At 45.5% G+C, this 17384-nt stretch overlaps 1 protein-coding gene across 2 annotated transcripts in view; it reads right to left on the reverse strand.

Annotated features, from left to right (window-relative positions):
* TCF20 (transcription factor 20) overlaps nucleotides 1-10914 on the reverse strand; it is a gene marked incomplete at its 5' end in the record, with an annotated part of 53275 nt that extends 42361 nt beyond the window's left edge. Inside the window, one exon of one of the 2 annotated variants that reach the window (XM_082666274.1) lies at nucleotides 5206-10881. In XM_082666274.1, the coding sequence (XP_082522400.1) occupies nucleotides 5206-10881 (5676 nt within the window). Of the gene's footprint in view, nucleotides 1-5205 lie in introns of both variants that reach the window. The other variant, XM_082666275.1, reaches the window with a different exon arrangement.
* Between the last annotated feature and the right edge of the window lie 6470 nt (nucleotides 10915-17384).

Here is a 17384-nt window from a genome sequence, read left to right on the forward strand (position 1 = left end):
CGTTGTGATGACAAAGACCAAGTGATGGGGGCTGGGGAGGGAGGGAGGGAGTGTGAGGAAGACGGAAGAGGAGAATGAGAGAGAGTGTGGGAATGTGAGAGAGGGAGGGGCAGAGTAGAGGAGCATACAGGGGTGATGAGCTGGGGGTACAGGGATGAGGGGAGGGAAAGGAAAGAGTCAATGGGGGGAAGAGGGATACTGGAGCTAAGAGCAGAGACCAGGAGTCTATGGAAGGCTTCCGCAGGACCTGGGCTGGCGGCAGCATCCGTGCCAGGCTGCTAACTTAAGGAGCACATAGATGGGAATTCAGTGAGAATATGGGACAATGCCTTTATTTTACAAATAACTGGAGAAACTAACTAACCTGTTTTTGACATTTGAACACGTAGTCACACTTTCACAACATAATCAACGTATTAGTACTTTTATACTTGTCAAGTTATGTTTTTTGTCACAATTTAAAGTAAATTAAGGAGGATGTTAACCTGTTAGCTGTATGAAGGCAAATTATTATTGCCCATTATTTAAACTTGTAATAAAAATAAACTTTAAATACTTTAAATAACCTTTAAATATAATCTTTAATATACTTTTCAAGATTGAAAACAATCTATTTGGAAGGGGTGCCACCAGCCTAGGTAGTGGAGGAGGGGAGGGGAACAAGCACAGGCCGGCAAAGCTGAGATGTGCAGTCTCAAGGGACACACCAGAGATCCATGGCCACCAGATCCCTGAAAGCCTTCCCATTCCTAAACGTATTGAACAGGTTTTTATGTAACAAATTATTCGTATGTCTATTTAGAGGCAATTACTTCTGTCATACCATCCATGTCAGAGGATTCACATATATAATTACATCAAAGTAAATAATCAGAGGTCATAGTTAGACAAAACCAAAGAGGACACTCAGAAAAGTAAAGACGGTGAAGGCCGTTTGTACAGGAATGTTCTAGATTTCAGCTATTTTTAGATTAGTGTGAAGCTTACAGGGAGAGGAGCTATTGTTTGTCAAAGACTTTGTATTATTCTGTTATAATATCGTGCTTGTCAAAACACCTGATAAATACATAGGCCAAAATGGATCTTTAATCAAATATATGTGGCCTTATCTCAACACGACAGGATTGAGAGCACGCTTATTAAGCAGACCAAAATCGAAGGCATCTGTTAAAACCCAAGATAAAACTAGACTCAAAGTGACCTTGACAAATTGAAACAGCATCCATCAAATTAAATAAAAGAAGGCAAGTTAGTGTAATTTGTTCTTGAGTACATTAAGAAAAGGAGAATAAAAGCTAGGCAAATAAAATTGAAAAGGATCTTGCAGTCACAGCACAACATCAGCTCCAAGAGCCAAGAAGCATAACTTTTTAAACCATTTTAAAAATCAACACATCACTGGGCTATACTAACTGAGCATGTGTCACAAAAGCCAAGCCATCCTTTATTCTGAGGGTAATGGAATGGTATCTTCTCTCTTCCTATCTCACTGAGTGGCTTGTGAGAATAAAACAGATGTGCAGTGTACTAAAAAATTCAATATACAAAGCTAGCATTCTATTCTAAAAGAGGGATGTAAAAAAAAATAGAATGGGATCAAGGGAAGAGAAAGGTAATATTCTTAAAGGGCACTGGTATAGTGAATGAGTACAACATAAGAAAATAAGCTTAAAGCTGCAGTATGAGATTTAATTTAAAATTGGTCATGAAACTAATATAATGTTATATGTCAATTACATCTCAATTTTTTAAAAAAAGGTGGTCAAGTGTTCTGAAACCTGTTACTAAAGGAGAGTGGAATCTGCAGCCCTGATGGTGCCATCACAGAACCCCAAGATCTAAGTTTACAGCCTCTACTATATAGAAGAAGTGTAGGGACAAAAATACCTGTTTTTACGCCTTCTCCCTTTAAATGAAACTTTCCAACTTAAACAGTTGAGGGTGCAATTAATATTTTAAAAATCAAAAACTACTTTCAATGTTCTCTACCTAATGTGCTTCATGTTATTTTAACCATTTAGTCAATGGAAGCTATGAGGGATGGGTTAAAGAGACTGATTTATCATATTCAGTGTATTTGTTCCAATTATAACATTCCAGATTTTATTTTGGGATCAAAGCTGACAAGTAAAAGACTAAATTGTCACTTTCTGAAGACATGATTCCTGACTAGGAGTTTTAAAAGGCAGGCCTGCTGTTTGGCCCTTTTGAGGATGGAGGGAGCTGTGATTTAGGGTTCGCATCATTATAGGGTGCTTTCTACTTTCTATAAACTAGACTTGAATTGAGACATGGGATCTAGTGGTTTGCTGAGAAGGATTTAGCCTGCTGATTACTGGTTACCAGTTATTACTAGAGAATGTTCAAAAGTTTACACATAAAAATTACTCTGAGAGATGTTAATAATGTTCTATGTTGAAATAAAGAAAACATGGGCAGATAGGGACACACACCAAAAAGTAACAAATAAAACAAACCAACCCACCAAATACAGTAACCATCAGAGTAAAGTTGGCAAGCAGGCCATCAACTGGGGCAAAATGATGATTAATGGATTACTGAGCTCTCAGAACTGACTAAAGAATTCTGTGCTTACTTTAGAGTCTTAAACGTTATGTCCCTTTAGGACTTCTGCATTTTAAGACGCCACTGTGGGGGACTTCCCTGGTGGCCTAGTGGTTAGGATTCTGGGCTTTCAATGCCGTGGCCTGGGTTCAATCCCTGGTCGGGGAACTGAGATCCTGCAAGCCAAGCAGTGTGGTTAAAAAAAAAAAAAAAAAAAAAAAAGCCACTGTGTCTAAAAAGCAAATCTATTTCAAACTTGGGGCTTTAGGAGTGACAATGATGGTGCAGAGGGGGAAGGAGGGAGAAAAAAGATCCTGTGGGGAAGTGGGGGGGTGGGGACAATGTCTTGGAGGGAAAAGCAAACTCCTTGTGTGGCTGAATTAGAATGTTCTAATTTAAAATATATGTAAATTTCACATTAATTACATTTTTTGACTATAGTTTACAAGCACTTCCTTTACATCAGACACTGTTATAAATTCTGGGGATAATGCAATGATAAAATACAGTGCTTTGTGGGGAAGATGTAGTGGGGAGGAGAGGACAGTATGAAGTGTCCAAGAATACTATGATCCTGGCTGATAAAACCCTTATTAAGTATGACTGAAAGTCACCTGTACATCTGTCAAGCATGGAAAGTTTCAAATACAAATCAATACAAAAAACTCTCATCTGATTAAACATCACAGACTGAACATACATTTACACACCTGTTTCCTTTCCACAAAATAAAGGGATAAACTTATAAATTCATGAGGACCTGAAGAATGGGAGGGGAAACAAACAACACACAGGAGATGTCCAAATTCTGGAAACCGGAAATAAAACAGAGCAAGTGCTTCAGCAGACTGAAGGGAAGAAGAGGGGAGAGTGCAGGGGAGGAGCCGCTAGAAAGCCAGCCACCTTGTGGCACAGAGCCTGGGAAGCACAGGTGTCTCAGAAAGTGGGGGGTACAAGGTGGGGCTGGAAACCAGAAGATTAGCTCAAAGCCTGTAGTAGTTAGGTCCCTTACTCAACCCAGTTTAACCATGTAACTGTCCCCACAGAGGGATATTCAGAGAAGAGAAAGTTGTTGAAAATATCAGAAATGAAAATAAATAAATAAAAGGTTGATTAGATGATAAAGTTGTAGGAAGCATGGAGAAATCAGAACAAAAAGAGAGAAAGAACACAGAATAGGAAAGAAAAGACAAAGCCAGAAGATCAATCCAGGAGGTACAATTCCTAATTAATGGGAATTCCAGAAGGAGAGAATAGAGAAAACAGAGGGAAGGAAATTATCAAAGAAGTAACACATAAACTTCCTGATCTAACAGCCATGAGTTACAGATGGTAAGAAAAGGCCAACCTCAAGGCCTATCATTTGAGATTTCAGAACTCTAGGGAAATGACAAGATCCTTAAACTTCCAGAGGAGAAAGACTCAACACACATATTAGGGCCTGAAAATCAGAGTGGTTCCAGTCCTGTCGACTGCAACACTAGGAGGCAGAGGACAGGTCAGGAAGCATGACTCCAAGATCGTGAGAGGCAACTAGATTCTATACCCAACCAACCCTCCATCAAACGTGAGGATGGGATAAAGACGTCCAGATACATAAGATCTCAATGTATTTACCTCCCAAGCATCCTTTTTCTCGGGAAAATACTAAAGGATGATGCACTCCATTAAATGAGGACCCAGACTAAGTAAGGTAAAGACATGGGTAAGGTAACAGCATTCCACAGAGGGAAGAAGTAAATGATGATGACTGTGATGATGAACGCCCCAGGAAAAGTTATGAGAGACCTGACACATATACACTAATATGTATAAAGTAGATAACTAATGAGAACCTGCTGTATAGCACAGGGAACTCTACTTCACTTCGCTGTACAGTAGAAACTAACACAACATTGTAAAACAACCATACCCCAATTAAAAAAAAAAAAAAAAAGACCTGAAGAACAAAAACCCCCTTGGAAGGAGCCGTTTGGATTGGAAAGATGTGGTCCAAGAAAATAAAAAGCAAATAAAAACATGAATTAATAATTCTAGAGAAGTGAAAAGTTTTAAAAGAAAGAAGTTATATCCACAGTATATATTTCGTAAGTATTACAGAGTCAGATGTTGAAAAATGGGAAAAAAGATCCATAGATAACACAAGTAGCAGTAAACACTTATCGTTTAGAAACACAGGAAACTGGCAGAGGAATCAGGTTTGAGAACGGGTGAAACAGGGATGTTTGTTTTAATGAGCTGGAGGACACTAGCATGGCCCTGTAACCTGTGAACACATACTGCTGATAAAAGTAAAAAGTGAAACAAATGTCCAAATTACTTAATTTTCTGTCTGTTATTTGGGTCTAGGAGCTTTATTATTATTTTTTAATTGAAGTATAGTTGATGTACCATATTATGTAAGTTACGGGTGTACAACATAGTGATTCACAATTTTTAAATGTTATACTCCATTTATGGTTATTATAAAGCACTGGCTATATTCCCTGTGTTGTACATGAGCTTAGGGGCTTTAATTTGGAGGAATCATCATGTGATGTGAAAGAATAAAAAATACGGCTGAAACAAGTGAAGGTGGAAGAAAAGGAATCAAAAAGAAGTAACAAAAAGAGCAACTGGTAAGGGATTTCTCGTACTCACCATCTCTCTGGCTATTTCCAGCGCTTCCTGCAGGCCATAGAGCCTGCCGCAGACCAGGTAGATTCCATTGGCCCAGAGAATACAACCCTCATGGACCCAAAATTCATTGCTGTCAAGAGGTAGTTCAGGGATTTGTAACTCCAACTCGGGGCCACCTTCTGAAGTGGTGGGCACGGAGGGCTTTGAGTCCAAAACAGTCTTTTCGCTGCTGCCCTCGGTGGTTGCTTTTTTACAAGGGAGCCCCCTGGACAGGGACCGGGGGCCTCCGCCACAGTCTTCTGAGCGGTGTCGCCGCTTAAACCTGGGGTGGGCGGCCAGGCTCCTCTGCTCCTTCTGCTGCTGCTGCTCTTCCTCCTCCTCAGTGTCCGTCTTGGAGCCATTTGAAGCGCTTTTGTGCCGTACCTTAACTTTGCTCTGCATTTCCGTGGCCCTCTTAGGAGGTGGATTCTTGGGGAGAGTGGCTGCATAATCTTGGGGATAAAAGGGTCCAAAGAGGTCGCCCATGTTGCGGTAACTGGCCCACTTGCCACACAGACAGCACACCAGGTGCCCCATAACAGAAGACTCTGTCACGACAGGTCCCTGCAGCATAAAGGATGAAGCTGGGAGCACCTTGCTTTCAGTGCTGCTGGGTGGAGGGGTCAGGGACCTCTGACCCTTCCGACCCCTCACCAATTTGGTCTGTTCTTCTTCCTCAGCATTGATGATTGTACAAACGGCTCCAAGTTCACACTTGTTTACTACATGGATATAAGGGAAAAAAGACTTGTTCTTGGCATCAGTTTTATCCAGTGGCTGAGTGGCATACTTCAGCTTGATCTCAGGTTCTTGGGGCTCTACGATGGGAACTGCTTGTTTGGTTTTCCGCTTCCTTGGCTGCGCCCCAGGCTTCCTTCTCTCCCTCCTTTGCCTCTGCTTTTTTGGCTTTGGCTCTCCATCTGCAGAACCTTCTGGTATCTGGGGGGGCTGAGGGGGTGGAGGTGGTGGCTGCTGTTGTTTCTTTTGCTTATTCACACTACCAATGGGTCTCCCCTTCTTCTTTCCTGATGGGAAATAACCCTTTGGGGGGAAACCCTCCTGTTTGGGGGAAATGGTCACTGTATCGTTCTCTTTCTCTTCAGCCTTGGGGTTTGCCTCAGGAGCGAATGAGCCCGCTGGAGGTACATTCTTTGAGTCAGGAAAGATTAAAGGTGCTGTCCCACCCAGGGAACCATCTGGTCTCCCTTGGTTACTCCCAGGCTTCTGTGAGGTTGCGGATGTCATGGCACCAGGAGGTTCCTTTCCAGCAGTGGCCGTGTCTGGGTGTGTCTCGGTCTTCACTTTGTCATCCCCACTGCCACGCCACTCCTCCGAAGATCGTGCAAGAGGCTTTTCTACGCTCAACTCCTGGTTTGTTGGACAGACTAGGTCAGACACCACCTCACCTTTTCTCTTCTCCATCTCGGCATCCTGAACAGCACCACTCCCGCCTTCGGGAGGGCCGCTCTTCAAAGACAGGATGTCATCCAGAGTAACCGTGTCTCCCGCAGCCTCCGCACTGTTCGAGGATGCACTCCTCCTAATGTTTGGGGATGTGATCTTCTGAACGATAGCTTCCAATTTCAACCCCCGTCCTTTCCGTGGGGGCAGTATTTTGGTCTTGGCAGGACTTGTGAGGGTAACAGCAGGGCAGTTTCTACCATCTGGACTTGGAAGGTCCTTGGAGGATTCTCTCTTAGGGATGGACTTGATCTCCTGGCTGTGAGAAAGATGGGCATAGGAATTGAAGGCTTTATCAGCACCTTCTTTTGATGGGTGAAGGAGGCGCCCTTTATCTTCAGTGTTACTGTTCTTCACATCTTGTGACTGTCTCTTACTGGGAATGGGAGAGATAAAAGAACGGACACGCCTCCTCATGATTAAGGGGTTTTGAGAAGAATGATCCTCTTGACCTGGAAGCCTTAGCATAACATTACTAGGTTTGGATGACTGTGTAGACTCAGCTAGCCCATGTCCGTCGGTCTCATGGGGTGGTCCATACCTTTTCTGACTGGACATTCCTGGAGGACCGCCGCTTTTGGCTGGAGAAGTTTGCCGAGAAAGATCCCAACAAGATTCTTGTTGTAACTTCTGGGAGCCGTGCTTCAATTCGATGCCTTTGTTAGAAAGACCATCACTAGACATGAGGCAGCGCCCACCATCCTGACCGCTGGGGTCATGGTAAGTCCCCATCGGTGGGCCATACATCATGCCATCTTTGTCATTCTTCAGGGGGCTCCGTACTCGGTCAAGAAACTGCTGCTGCCTTGGACTCTTGCGGGGTCCTTCCTGCCTGTGCTGAGCCGCAGCGATCACTCCCTGAGCAGAACTGCTGCTCCAGTCCTTATATTCCTCTTGTTGCTGTTGGTACATCTGTCTCTTGTAATGGAGCTGAGAATTCAAACCTGCATTGGGGTCCCCATAAGCATGAGCGCGAGTGTTTGTGTGATAAGCAGAGGCCAGGCTTTCTGAGTTGGGAGAAAAGGGAGTGTGCAAAGAACTCCTGTTGGCCCTCTCTGAAAAGGTCATATGTGGGTTTATGTGATGAGGGTCTCCCCCTGGGCCTCTGCTCCTCCCAGGAGACATCTTCAATTTTTCTGAAAAGTCATGATACTGAGAAGGGGAACGACCCCTCATGCCCTCCCGACCACCAACTCGGCCAGGGACTCGCCGCATTGGCGTGGGTCTGCCGTCCTGTGGGCCATAGTCTGAGATGGAATCATGGGTAGCTGCTCCAGGGCTGGCGTTGCCTCGGTAAGACTCATGCTTGATGCTAGCAGGGTGGCAGTGGTCTCCAGATTTCTTGTTGTTGAAACTAGCTTGGGACTTGGATTGTTCAAAGTCTTCCTCTTTTATCTGCCCACTCTGCGATTTCAGCTTTGTTTCCATGGACACCAACCCACCTGGAAGAATGACCGACTGACTTAAACTTGGATTGAGACGTTCATTCCTCCCAAGTCTGGTGTCGGCACCCATGTGTCCCAGTGAGTGAGCCCCCGGGTCTCTGACAATCTGTCTTAGTGGAGAAATATCACAGATCACTGATCTTCTTTCAGAGAGGGAACCCCCGGGCTCATGGGCTGATGACTGAGGCTCTATTTCAAACTTTCTGGGAATTGGATAGTCAGCCAAATTGATCTGTTTCATTTCAGGAGCCGAGCCACTTGATTTCCTTTCCCAGGGGCCCCAGTGGGGATTTTCTAATAGGGAACCAATGCTTTTGTTCAAAAGGCCCCTGCTAGCTAATTCATTGGTTTGACTAACTAACACATTAGGCCTTGTGGCTCCTTCTAGGCCACCAGCCATGCCCTGGTGCTCCTGAGTACTCCTAGAATATCTCCTGTCAGGGTGGTGGTGGTAACCCTGAAGCACTTCCTGCAGGAGGCTAGGGAACTTTTCATTCCTACCCTTTCGCTCCCCATGGCTAGTGAAGTCCCCCTTATCTTGTCCTGTAGGAAACTGAGGAAAGCCACTGACATTTCTTGGCACGGCTGGCCCAAAGCTATCCTTGTAACTATAGCGCAAGCTTCCAGGAGATTTGCTAGGCTCAGTTCTGCCTATAAAACCAGAGCCCCCTGTGGAGTGCCCGCTCTGGCCGTTTCCTTCTCCATTGTGGTTGGAGTTATTATCTCCATTTTTGTTTCCTTTATTTCCTCCTCCCGGAGGCTCTGGCTGTGGAAGTGACGCATGACTGGTTTCCTTTCCCCCGCCAGTGCTGGGTGGCCTCTGAGTGGCTGCAGGATCATCCTCTTGGGAGCCTTTTTCTTGCCCACCAGGTTTTTCTACCCGACTTGTCATAGCTTCCCGGGAGACAATCACCCCAACTGTCTTCTCACTGACTTTTGGGTTGCCCTCAGATGACAATGGCATGTCCTTAGCACCTGGTGAGGCAGTCTCTTCTCTGGCTACAGGACTGGCACTGAGTCTGGGGGCTTCATTCTGAGTGACTTGTGCTGGTGAGGAGCCTGCTTTCTCTGAGGCTCCACCCTTGTAGGTGGTGTCAGAACTGGTGCTCTGGCCACTTAGCTGCCTCACCCTCTCACCTTGATCCTCGGAACTGCTGGAGCAGCCTCCATCCAGCGACTCTGCCATAGGGGACTTCAGTTGTTCTTCAGCCTGTGAGGAGCCTTCGGAGTTTGTGCAGCTGTCTGCTTTCTTAGAAGATGAAGAAGGCCTCTTGGAGGTCTTCTTCTGAGGTGTCAGTGCATCGGAAAGTAGCATGTGTTGAACAGTATTAGGAAGATTGGCCACTTGCGTACTCAGGGCACTCAAACTACTCAACCCAGGATCTGTCAGCCGCTTTTCTGGCACCCCTTCTAGTCCAAACCCTTTGAAGCCTGCAGCATGAGAATTAGGACTGGGCATCATTGATGGGGTTGGGCTGAGTTGAGGCATTAACTGTAGAATTCTGTTTCTGGAACCCATTGGCACATTGCCTTGCCCACACTGGAGATTCTCCCCACTCTGCATAAGAGGAGATGGGGTAGAGCTACAGCTTGGAGACTGAACCACAGAGGCAGCCGGGGAAGGGTTAGAAATGGGGCTGAAGTTCTGGTGAAACTGCATGGGGGACCTCACAGGAACCTCGGGCTGGCTGTACTGCCCCACCTGGCTTTGCAGCGGCAGCTTGGTGGCAGTGTTGGTATACTGCATCACATGCTGCGGATGCTGCTGCTGCTGCTGCTGCTGCTGTTGCTGTTGCTGCTGCTGCTGCTGCTGCTGCTGCCCCTGCTGGGCCCCTTGTGGAATCTTCGTCTGTTCAAAATTCTTCATAGATTGAGGCTGATAGCTGTAATTCGATTGTGTTCCGTAAGCCTGTGCATTAGAACCCACATTATGTCCTTCGTACTGGGATCCAGCATTCACACTGTAACTGCCGTCATAGCTCTGTCCAGACTGGCTGAAGCGTTGTGGTGAAGGGAAGGAGGAGGAGGTCGTGGCAGAAGACTGGTAGTGTTGGCCAAACTGACCCACTCTTAACTGGTAACCAGTGGCAGAGGCTGGCAGAGTTGAGGGCCGCTGCATCGGCTGCATGTGGGATGAGCCGGACGCTGGCTGGCCAGTGGCCTGCGGCAGAGGCTGATGGGACTGGTAAAGCTGCTGTCTCAACTGCTGCACTTGCTGCTGCTGTTGGCTGGAAGGCTGCTGCTGGTACTGAGCGCTCCCTGGAGAGAAAGGTCCCGTGTAATCCTGCTGATAATGAGACACGCCACCAAGAGCAGAGTGCTGTGCTTGAAACTGGCCCACATGACCCTCACTCCCATACTGATTGCCAAAGCTGCTCCCCTGGGGGGGTCCATAGCTCTGCACAGGCCCAGAAGGCCTTCGCTGAGCAGGCTGCGGGGTTCCGGCTGCCACGGGGTCTTTGCTGCCTGCCATGTAGTAAAAGTCTCCAGCCTCTTTCCTGAAACCCTGGTAGCCCTGATGGCCGGAGGTTTCGCTAGCCATTGCCGCTGCTGCAGCAGCAGCCGCTGTTCCTCGTCGTCCACCACCACTGCTGCTGCCACTGCCACCACTACTGCCACCTGCACCCCCAAAATTCTGGAACATCTGGGCCTGGCGAGGGCTGAACTCTTCTATCCGGGATGAGCCGTGTACCTCCTGTGGGTAGCTCTGCTGGTTTCCGTGGTAACTGCTTTGCTCCCGGAAGGACTGCATACTGTTCAGCAGCACCGCAGCAGGCCAACAGCCCTCCTGGAAATGGAAGAAAAAAAAAACGAGTATTAGACATGCATCTCCTCAGTACAAATAAAATCAAGTTTAGAGATGGAGGGGACGTGAAAATTCAGATGCCCAGATGAAATTAACTGGTTTGAATTTCATCTCCTTTATTTCTTATCCTATCCATTTCTGAAGCTGCAAATAAGCAAAGAAACATCCATAAGAGTGAGGCAGAAGTCTACGATAGTATGAAAAGAAACATTCATTCTGGGTAAATACAAGTTCAATACAGTAAAAACCTCACTATTAGATAAATGAGCCCCCAAAATATGGGGCTATATTGTCAATAAAAAATCCAACAATTTTTAAAAAGTCTTCCAGTTATGGTGGGGGAGGGGTGAGAAAAAAACACTTTCATATAGTTTGTTTCATGTATTATTAGACTGATTATTGAACTGAGAGTCTCACTTAATGAAGAGGCAGTTACTCCCCTCCCCGACTCTGAGAAATAGAACTGGCCTGAGAACAGAAGTCAGCTCCTTATATCCTAATGCATGTGACTGCAGGTTTACTATAATTACCAACAATCTGTGATGGTGGGTGACCCCGGGACACTCAACTCTTAACACTGCATGGATTCCTTATTGCTTCAGTCAGCTATACAATCTTAGGGGTTAACCTCTTCTTGACACATAAGTATGTCCAAGCCCCACCACCCGCCCCCATCCTCAACTCCCAGGTTCAAAGGGCTAGGCATCATAAGCCAAAGTAGCAGTGATTATTTGTCCAGATTCTTTCCGGAGGTTTGCAAGAAGTTTTAGCATCTCTGACCCCCATGTAGTTTTTGACTTGCCAATCTAGTATTCACAAAGTTATTATTGGCCATTCCTATGAAAGAGAGAATTCAGTCACACAGGAGAACAGCAAAAGATATAGAGGAAAATTAGAATTCACCAAGCCTAGGACCTAGACTCTTCCCAAAGTCATCTGATTGGGTCAACACTTTGCATTACATTTGCTAATGTAATTCTCATGTAATATAATACTCCTCTTAAACAATTAATCAAGAGCTGTTTTTGTTAATTGGAGTATAATTGCTTTACAATGTTGTGTTATTTTCTGCTGTACAGTGAAGTGAATCAGCTATATGTATACATATATCCCCTACCTCTAGGTCTTCCCTCCCACCCCAACCCCCCCATCCCACCCATCTAGGTCGTCACAGAGCACCGAGCTGAGCCCCCTGTGCTGTACCGCAGGTTTCCACTAGCTCTCTATTTTACACCTTTTGCCTGGGCCTGTCTCCTCAGAGTCAGAGATGAATAAGACAAGGTCAAACTGCTCCAAATGACTTTAGAATCAATTATTCAAAAAAGAAATTACAAAACACACATGGGCTAGGGTAGGTTAAGACAAAGTTTTCCTACAATGGCTTATGAATCTACTTTCTTAATTCCCTCTCAGGGGAGCTGAAAAAGAAGTTGCGGGCAGGAAAGTCAGTGATTCTTTTAAAAGGTGAGTTGGTAAGCTGGATTCCGTATCTCCAAGCCCTGCAGTGGCTCCCCATTTCATCCCAAGTGAAGCTGGTCTGGGAGGCCCACCCCCTACCTCCTAACTTCTCTGACGTCCTCCTCTGCCGCTCTCTGCCCTAGTTCTGCTGTCTCCTTGCCTCTGGGCCGGGCCACCAGCATTTCTACAGAGGAACTTTGCTCTTGCCGGCGATGCTCCTCCTCCAGAGGCACACGGCTTGCCCCTTTACTTCCTTCCAGGAACCAGTTTGGCTTTCCCCTGGCCATCCTATTAAAAAACAGCTAACTCCACACCGTCACCTGGGCCTTCCTGATTCCCCTGCCTTGTTTCCTCCCCAGTATTTATTCCCAACAGGTACATATGCGCTACTTCTATACTATCTGTCCCCAGCCCCCACTAGAATGTAAACTTCCAAGGGCAGAGACTTGGTGCCTTGCTGTAATCCTCCTGTCATTAAAACAGTAAGGAGCACACAGCAGGCATTCTATAAACCAGTAAATGCACAAGAAGTAAGCCTCAGAGAACCAGGCGAGAACTTCCATACTCAGAGGTGGTGGTGTGGCAGTGAGATGAGAGAAGAGCAGGAAGAGAAAATAGAATATGACTGATCTGAAAGCAGAGCTAGATGATGCCTGAGATCCTACCTGTAAAATTATCCAGTTCCAGAGGGAAAAAACCCCACTTAAGTCCATATGAGAGCTGTGAGGAGACTGCAGAAATTAAACATGGACCACAGCTGAAGATGGTCAGCAACTCTAAACTCTGAAAGCTTGACCTACTTCTTCCTGAAGTATCTTAAGTCTAAATAGCTAGACAAGAGTCTACTACTTGGATATTAATTTGATTATATAATCACATGACCCAAAGTCACCTTTAAACATTCAAGTACAAATAATCTCAGAATCTAAAGGAAACCTCTTCTCATCCTCTTCAAAATGCCTTTGCAACAGACAGCTATTTTCTGTGTTCCACTGCATCTGCTGGGCAACAGATAACTCCTACTGGAGTGCTTACTGTAGTGCTTGATACTGTACCAGCACTTTACAAGCACTGACTCACTGAATCCTCACAAAATCAGCATCCTCATCTTCCAGATGAGGAAACTGAAGCACAGAGTTCACAAGGCTGGCCTGGCAGTCTGCACCTTCAGGCCACGTTCTTAACACTACAGTACCCAGAGGATCTAATATGAGTCAGTGACAACTGCCACTTGTCCTGTCAGAGGTCAGCCTTGAAAGTGGATGACCCCACCAACAATACTTTGAAGTTATGTGCTTCTCTATTCCCCTCTCACAAGGACCTCCCCATTAAGCCACTTAGGGTAAGTTAGTAAGCACCTTAGGAACTAAGACTGTCAGGACCAATTCTGTCCACACAGGTATTCTTCCTGTTTGTGGTGTCCTACCCTAGCTCTTAATGCCAATGGCTTTCTCTACATGATAAAAGGCAGCTACTAAATCTGGCAGTTTAATGAAAACCTTCCTTGAGAGATCATCTCTCCATAAATAAACATCTTACATGTTGTTTAATTAATCCTTCTGTAAATAAAATCAGTCTTCTGAAAAATGAGTATATAAACAATGTTGCCACTTGCTCCAAATTTTTCCTCAGCAAGAGCTGCTAAGAAGTAAAGAACACTGTAACATCAGCACTTCCCGCCTCCGCCTCCGGCTGCCTGCTCCTCAGAGAATCCCATCTCCAGAGTGGGAGACAGATTTAGGTACAGTTCCTTCGGAGGTGTGCTCTCAGCCCTTCTCAGAGGTTTCCTGTCCTGTATGATGTCATCCTCTTCCCTATTGTTATTGTTCTGGTTTATGGACTAGATGAAAAAAGACTAGAGAAAAAAAAAAAACCACAGCCAGGTATCTCCTGCAGGGTATTAGTCAAGTTAAACACTCTCGGTACACATGAAGTATCTGATCACCAGAAAGTGGGTGCAAGTTCATTTTTTAGTATTTCCAAGTAAAGCAATTAGGAAAACCAAGTATACCAGCAATTGAAAATGTAAACCCAAAGTACTAATTTTAGCAGCAGTGTATAAAATAAGCTACTAATAGATAATTCCAATACTGTCCCATCATTTAAGAAAAGCAGAGCATCAGTGTAATCAGTTTTATAGCTTCATGATTAATAGTGGCAAATGCCTGAATTTCCTCGTTTGAATGAGTACAGATGCAGTAAAGAAAAAATGACACTCTAAAAGGAAGCAAAGTCACCCATAAGGAATTTCTATACCTAATATGAAAAAGGTTTACCAACTCGCCTCCCTCCCCAACTCTCCCCTTCCTGGTTCTCTCCCATTTTCCTAAACTTCCGAATGGTTTCGGGAGGGCTATGGAGGCGCACTGGTGAAGTCCAGAACATAGTGCCTTATGTGTTCCATGGTTCATGATCCAGAGTCCACACTGACCTCACTACAAGCACTGCTTCCCCCTGCAGCCGCACTCTCCACCCTACCCCAGGGCCAACGACCTTGCCATCTTGTAGAAAACCAACATTAGCCTTCTTTGTCCTTCTTCCTCCTCGTGTCCGATATCATCCCACTCCCCAAACCATTCTCTTCTCCACGAAGTTTTCCAAACTGTCTTCAAGACAGTTTCCTTGAGAGATCTTTTCCAGTACCTGCTTCCTCTTTTATTCAGGTTTAACCTTTGATTTTCTGCTTATTGTCCTCCCTTACCTTGAAAAAATGCTTTACTCTTCAAGATGTTAACAACACAAATACTTATAGTTATGGCCCTTGTCTGGTGGATTATTCTGCTTTCCCTCCAACCTTACTCCTCACCCACCTCCATCCTACTGTCTCTGGGAGGGGGCACCATAGGGACCGTCAAGAGGCTCCACTGCCCCTCTGGCTTCTGGTCCAGTTGCCTGGAAGAGGCAGGAGGAGGGTGAGGAGGAGGAATTTACCCTCCTGGCTCCCACCCCACCCTGCAGTGGCTGAGACTGGCTGAGATGACCCACCAATGGCCAAGCCCCGGGTGGGCAACCTCAGCAGCCACCGTCTCCAGGCTCGAGGAATGGCTTCCTCCTCTTGCCTTCCAGGCCCAGGGATACTAACACCTCCTGCTACTGCTAGCCCAGGAGACTCCACTTTCTCTACTGGTGTCCCCAGTCCCTGCTGGCCCTTCGTAAATAGTCCCAGTTCTGCACTGTGGACAACTCAGCAGCATTGTGACCACCCTCTTTCTAAGTTCTCCTCTGCAGACCAGAACCTGGGAGCTACCTTTTCAGAACCCTTTTTCCAGCATAATCTGGGTTAGAGTTTACAAAGAGGAGCACAAGAAAGATTTGAAAGGCAGAAGAAAAGGAGACGGTAATACTCCTGGAGGTGGCTGCAGCAGACGTGGATTCCTAAGCGGCTTCCCCATGAGCTCACAAGAACCACTCACTGTGGTGTTTCAGTGTGAGATGATCGGTAGCAGCTTCCCTGACCTTCCCAATCCCAGTTCTTCCAATGATTGGGTAAATCCTTAATTCCTCTATCAAAACTCTTCATACCTGGAATAGAAAGCTTCCTTTTGCCTGAATGAAACAATTAAATGCTCCTTAAATTACCCAGTTTGAGTGTGCCATCTGTTTCCCACCAGGACCCTGACTAATATCGTTCTTCTCTCATTCCTAGGATTTCAGAGTAGAATATTATCACTTGGGAAGGGAGAGACTTCTATTTCATGCAACATACCAGAGGGTCTAAAAATTCTCCCATAACAAAACACCTATAAATGTCAGACAAAATGCACAGCCAAGCTGCAAGGAGGAAAGAAATCCCCAGGATTCAAAATTGGTTGGGACTCTGACCGCCAGGGATGGGGTGGGTCAGGTATGCAGGACTTACTAACCATATGGTAATGGTTTTAATGACAAGGCCTCCAGCCCTCTTTTGGTGGTGGTGGGGAGACAGAACAGTCACCTTTGCATGTAAAGACTCTAGGCAGTGTCACTTGTGGCTGGATTAATTTCCATAAAGATGACAAAATACATTTTTAGGCAGTCACCAACTCATTCTCAAGGACAAAAATGTTCTTTCCTCAATTGACCCAACTTCCTATCCCCAAGGAGAACCACGATCACCTCTTAGACATCCCTAGGCAAGATGCTTGAGAACAACCTCAAACTCATCTCTTCCTTGAACTCTTTGTATTTATGGTGTTACCTAATCCTGTGACTTTTCCACCTCTTGGATTTGCCCTTTACCTCTCCAGCCTTGTCACTGCCATTCTCATCTTTCTTGGACTAGAATAACATCTCTAGAAGGTCTCTTTCCCAGAACCAATCACCTGGAACAGCTTTTCTTCACCTGCTGTTTTGACAGCATTGCCTCCCCACATGCCTTGAAGCCCTCTGGCATCTTCCCAACCCAATTTCTGCTCATCTCCACCCTCTCAATCAAACCTGCTCCATCCGCTCTGGGCCATCGTCCTGCCCTCACCTTGAAGCCATCTCTGAAACATCCCTAGGTCCACAAATTCCTTCCTAGAGTCAGGTCATATGGTTCCCAGAATCTTAAGAGCTCCTGAAATGTGACCTTTTCCACAAGTCTTCCTTGAAGCAGGTCATTTGTTAGCTTTTCTCTGTTAGTAAAAACAAACTTAGTGAAGTGCATTTGCCTTTAACCACTATCTAAAGGTATGCACTACTGATGATAATAGCTACCATTTATTCTGTGTGTCAGGCACTGGGTAGTTTTACATATATTTCAACTTACAGGTGAGAAAAAAAAAACAGATAAATTATGTAATTTGCCAAAAGTCACTCTTCTAGGATAAACTGAAGCTGATATCCTATAACTCAAATTCTTTTGGTTCTAAAACCCACTTTCCCTTCTTTCACTGTACCACAAATTGAGCAAGGAGCACTTAAATCCAGGTTTTAAATATTCCTAACACTTTGGGTCTTCCCTGGCGGTCCAGTGGTTAAGACTCCACGCTTCCACTGCAGGGGGCACAGGTTTGATCCCTGGTCAGGGA

This window comes from Grampus griseus (assembly GCF_964374135.1).
Source record: "Grampus griseus genome assembly, chromosome: 11".
NCBI classification, from domain to species: domain Eukaryota; kingdom Metazoa; phylum Chordata; class Mammalia; order Artiodactyla; family Delphinidae; genus Grampus; species Grampus griseus.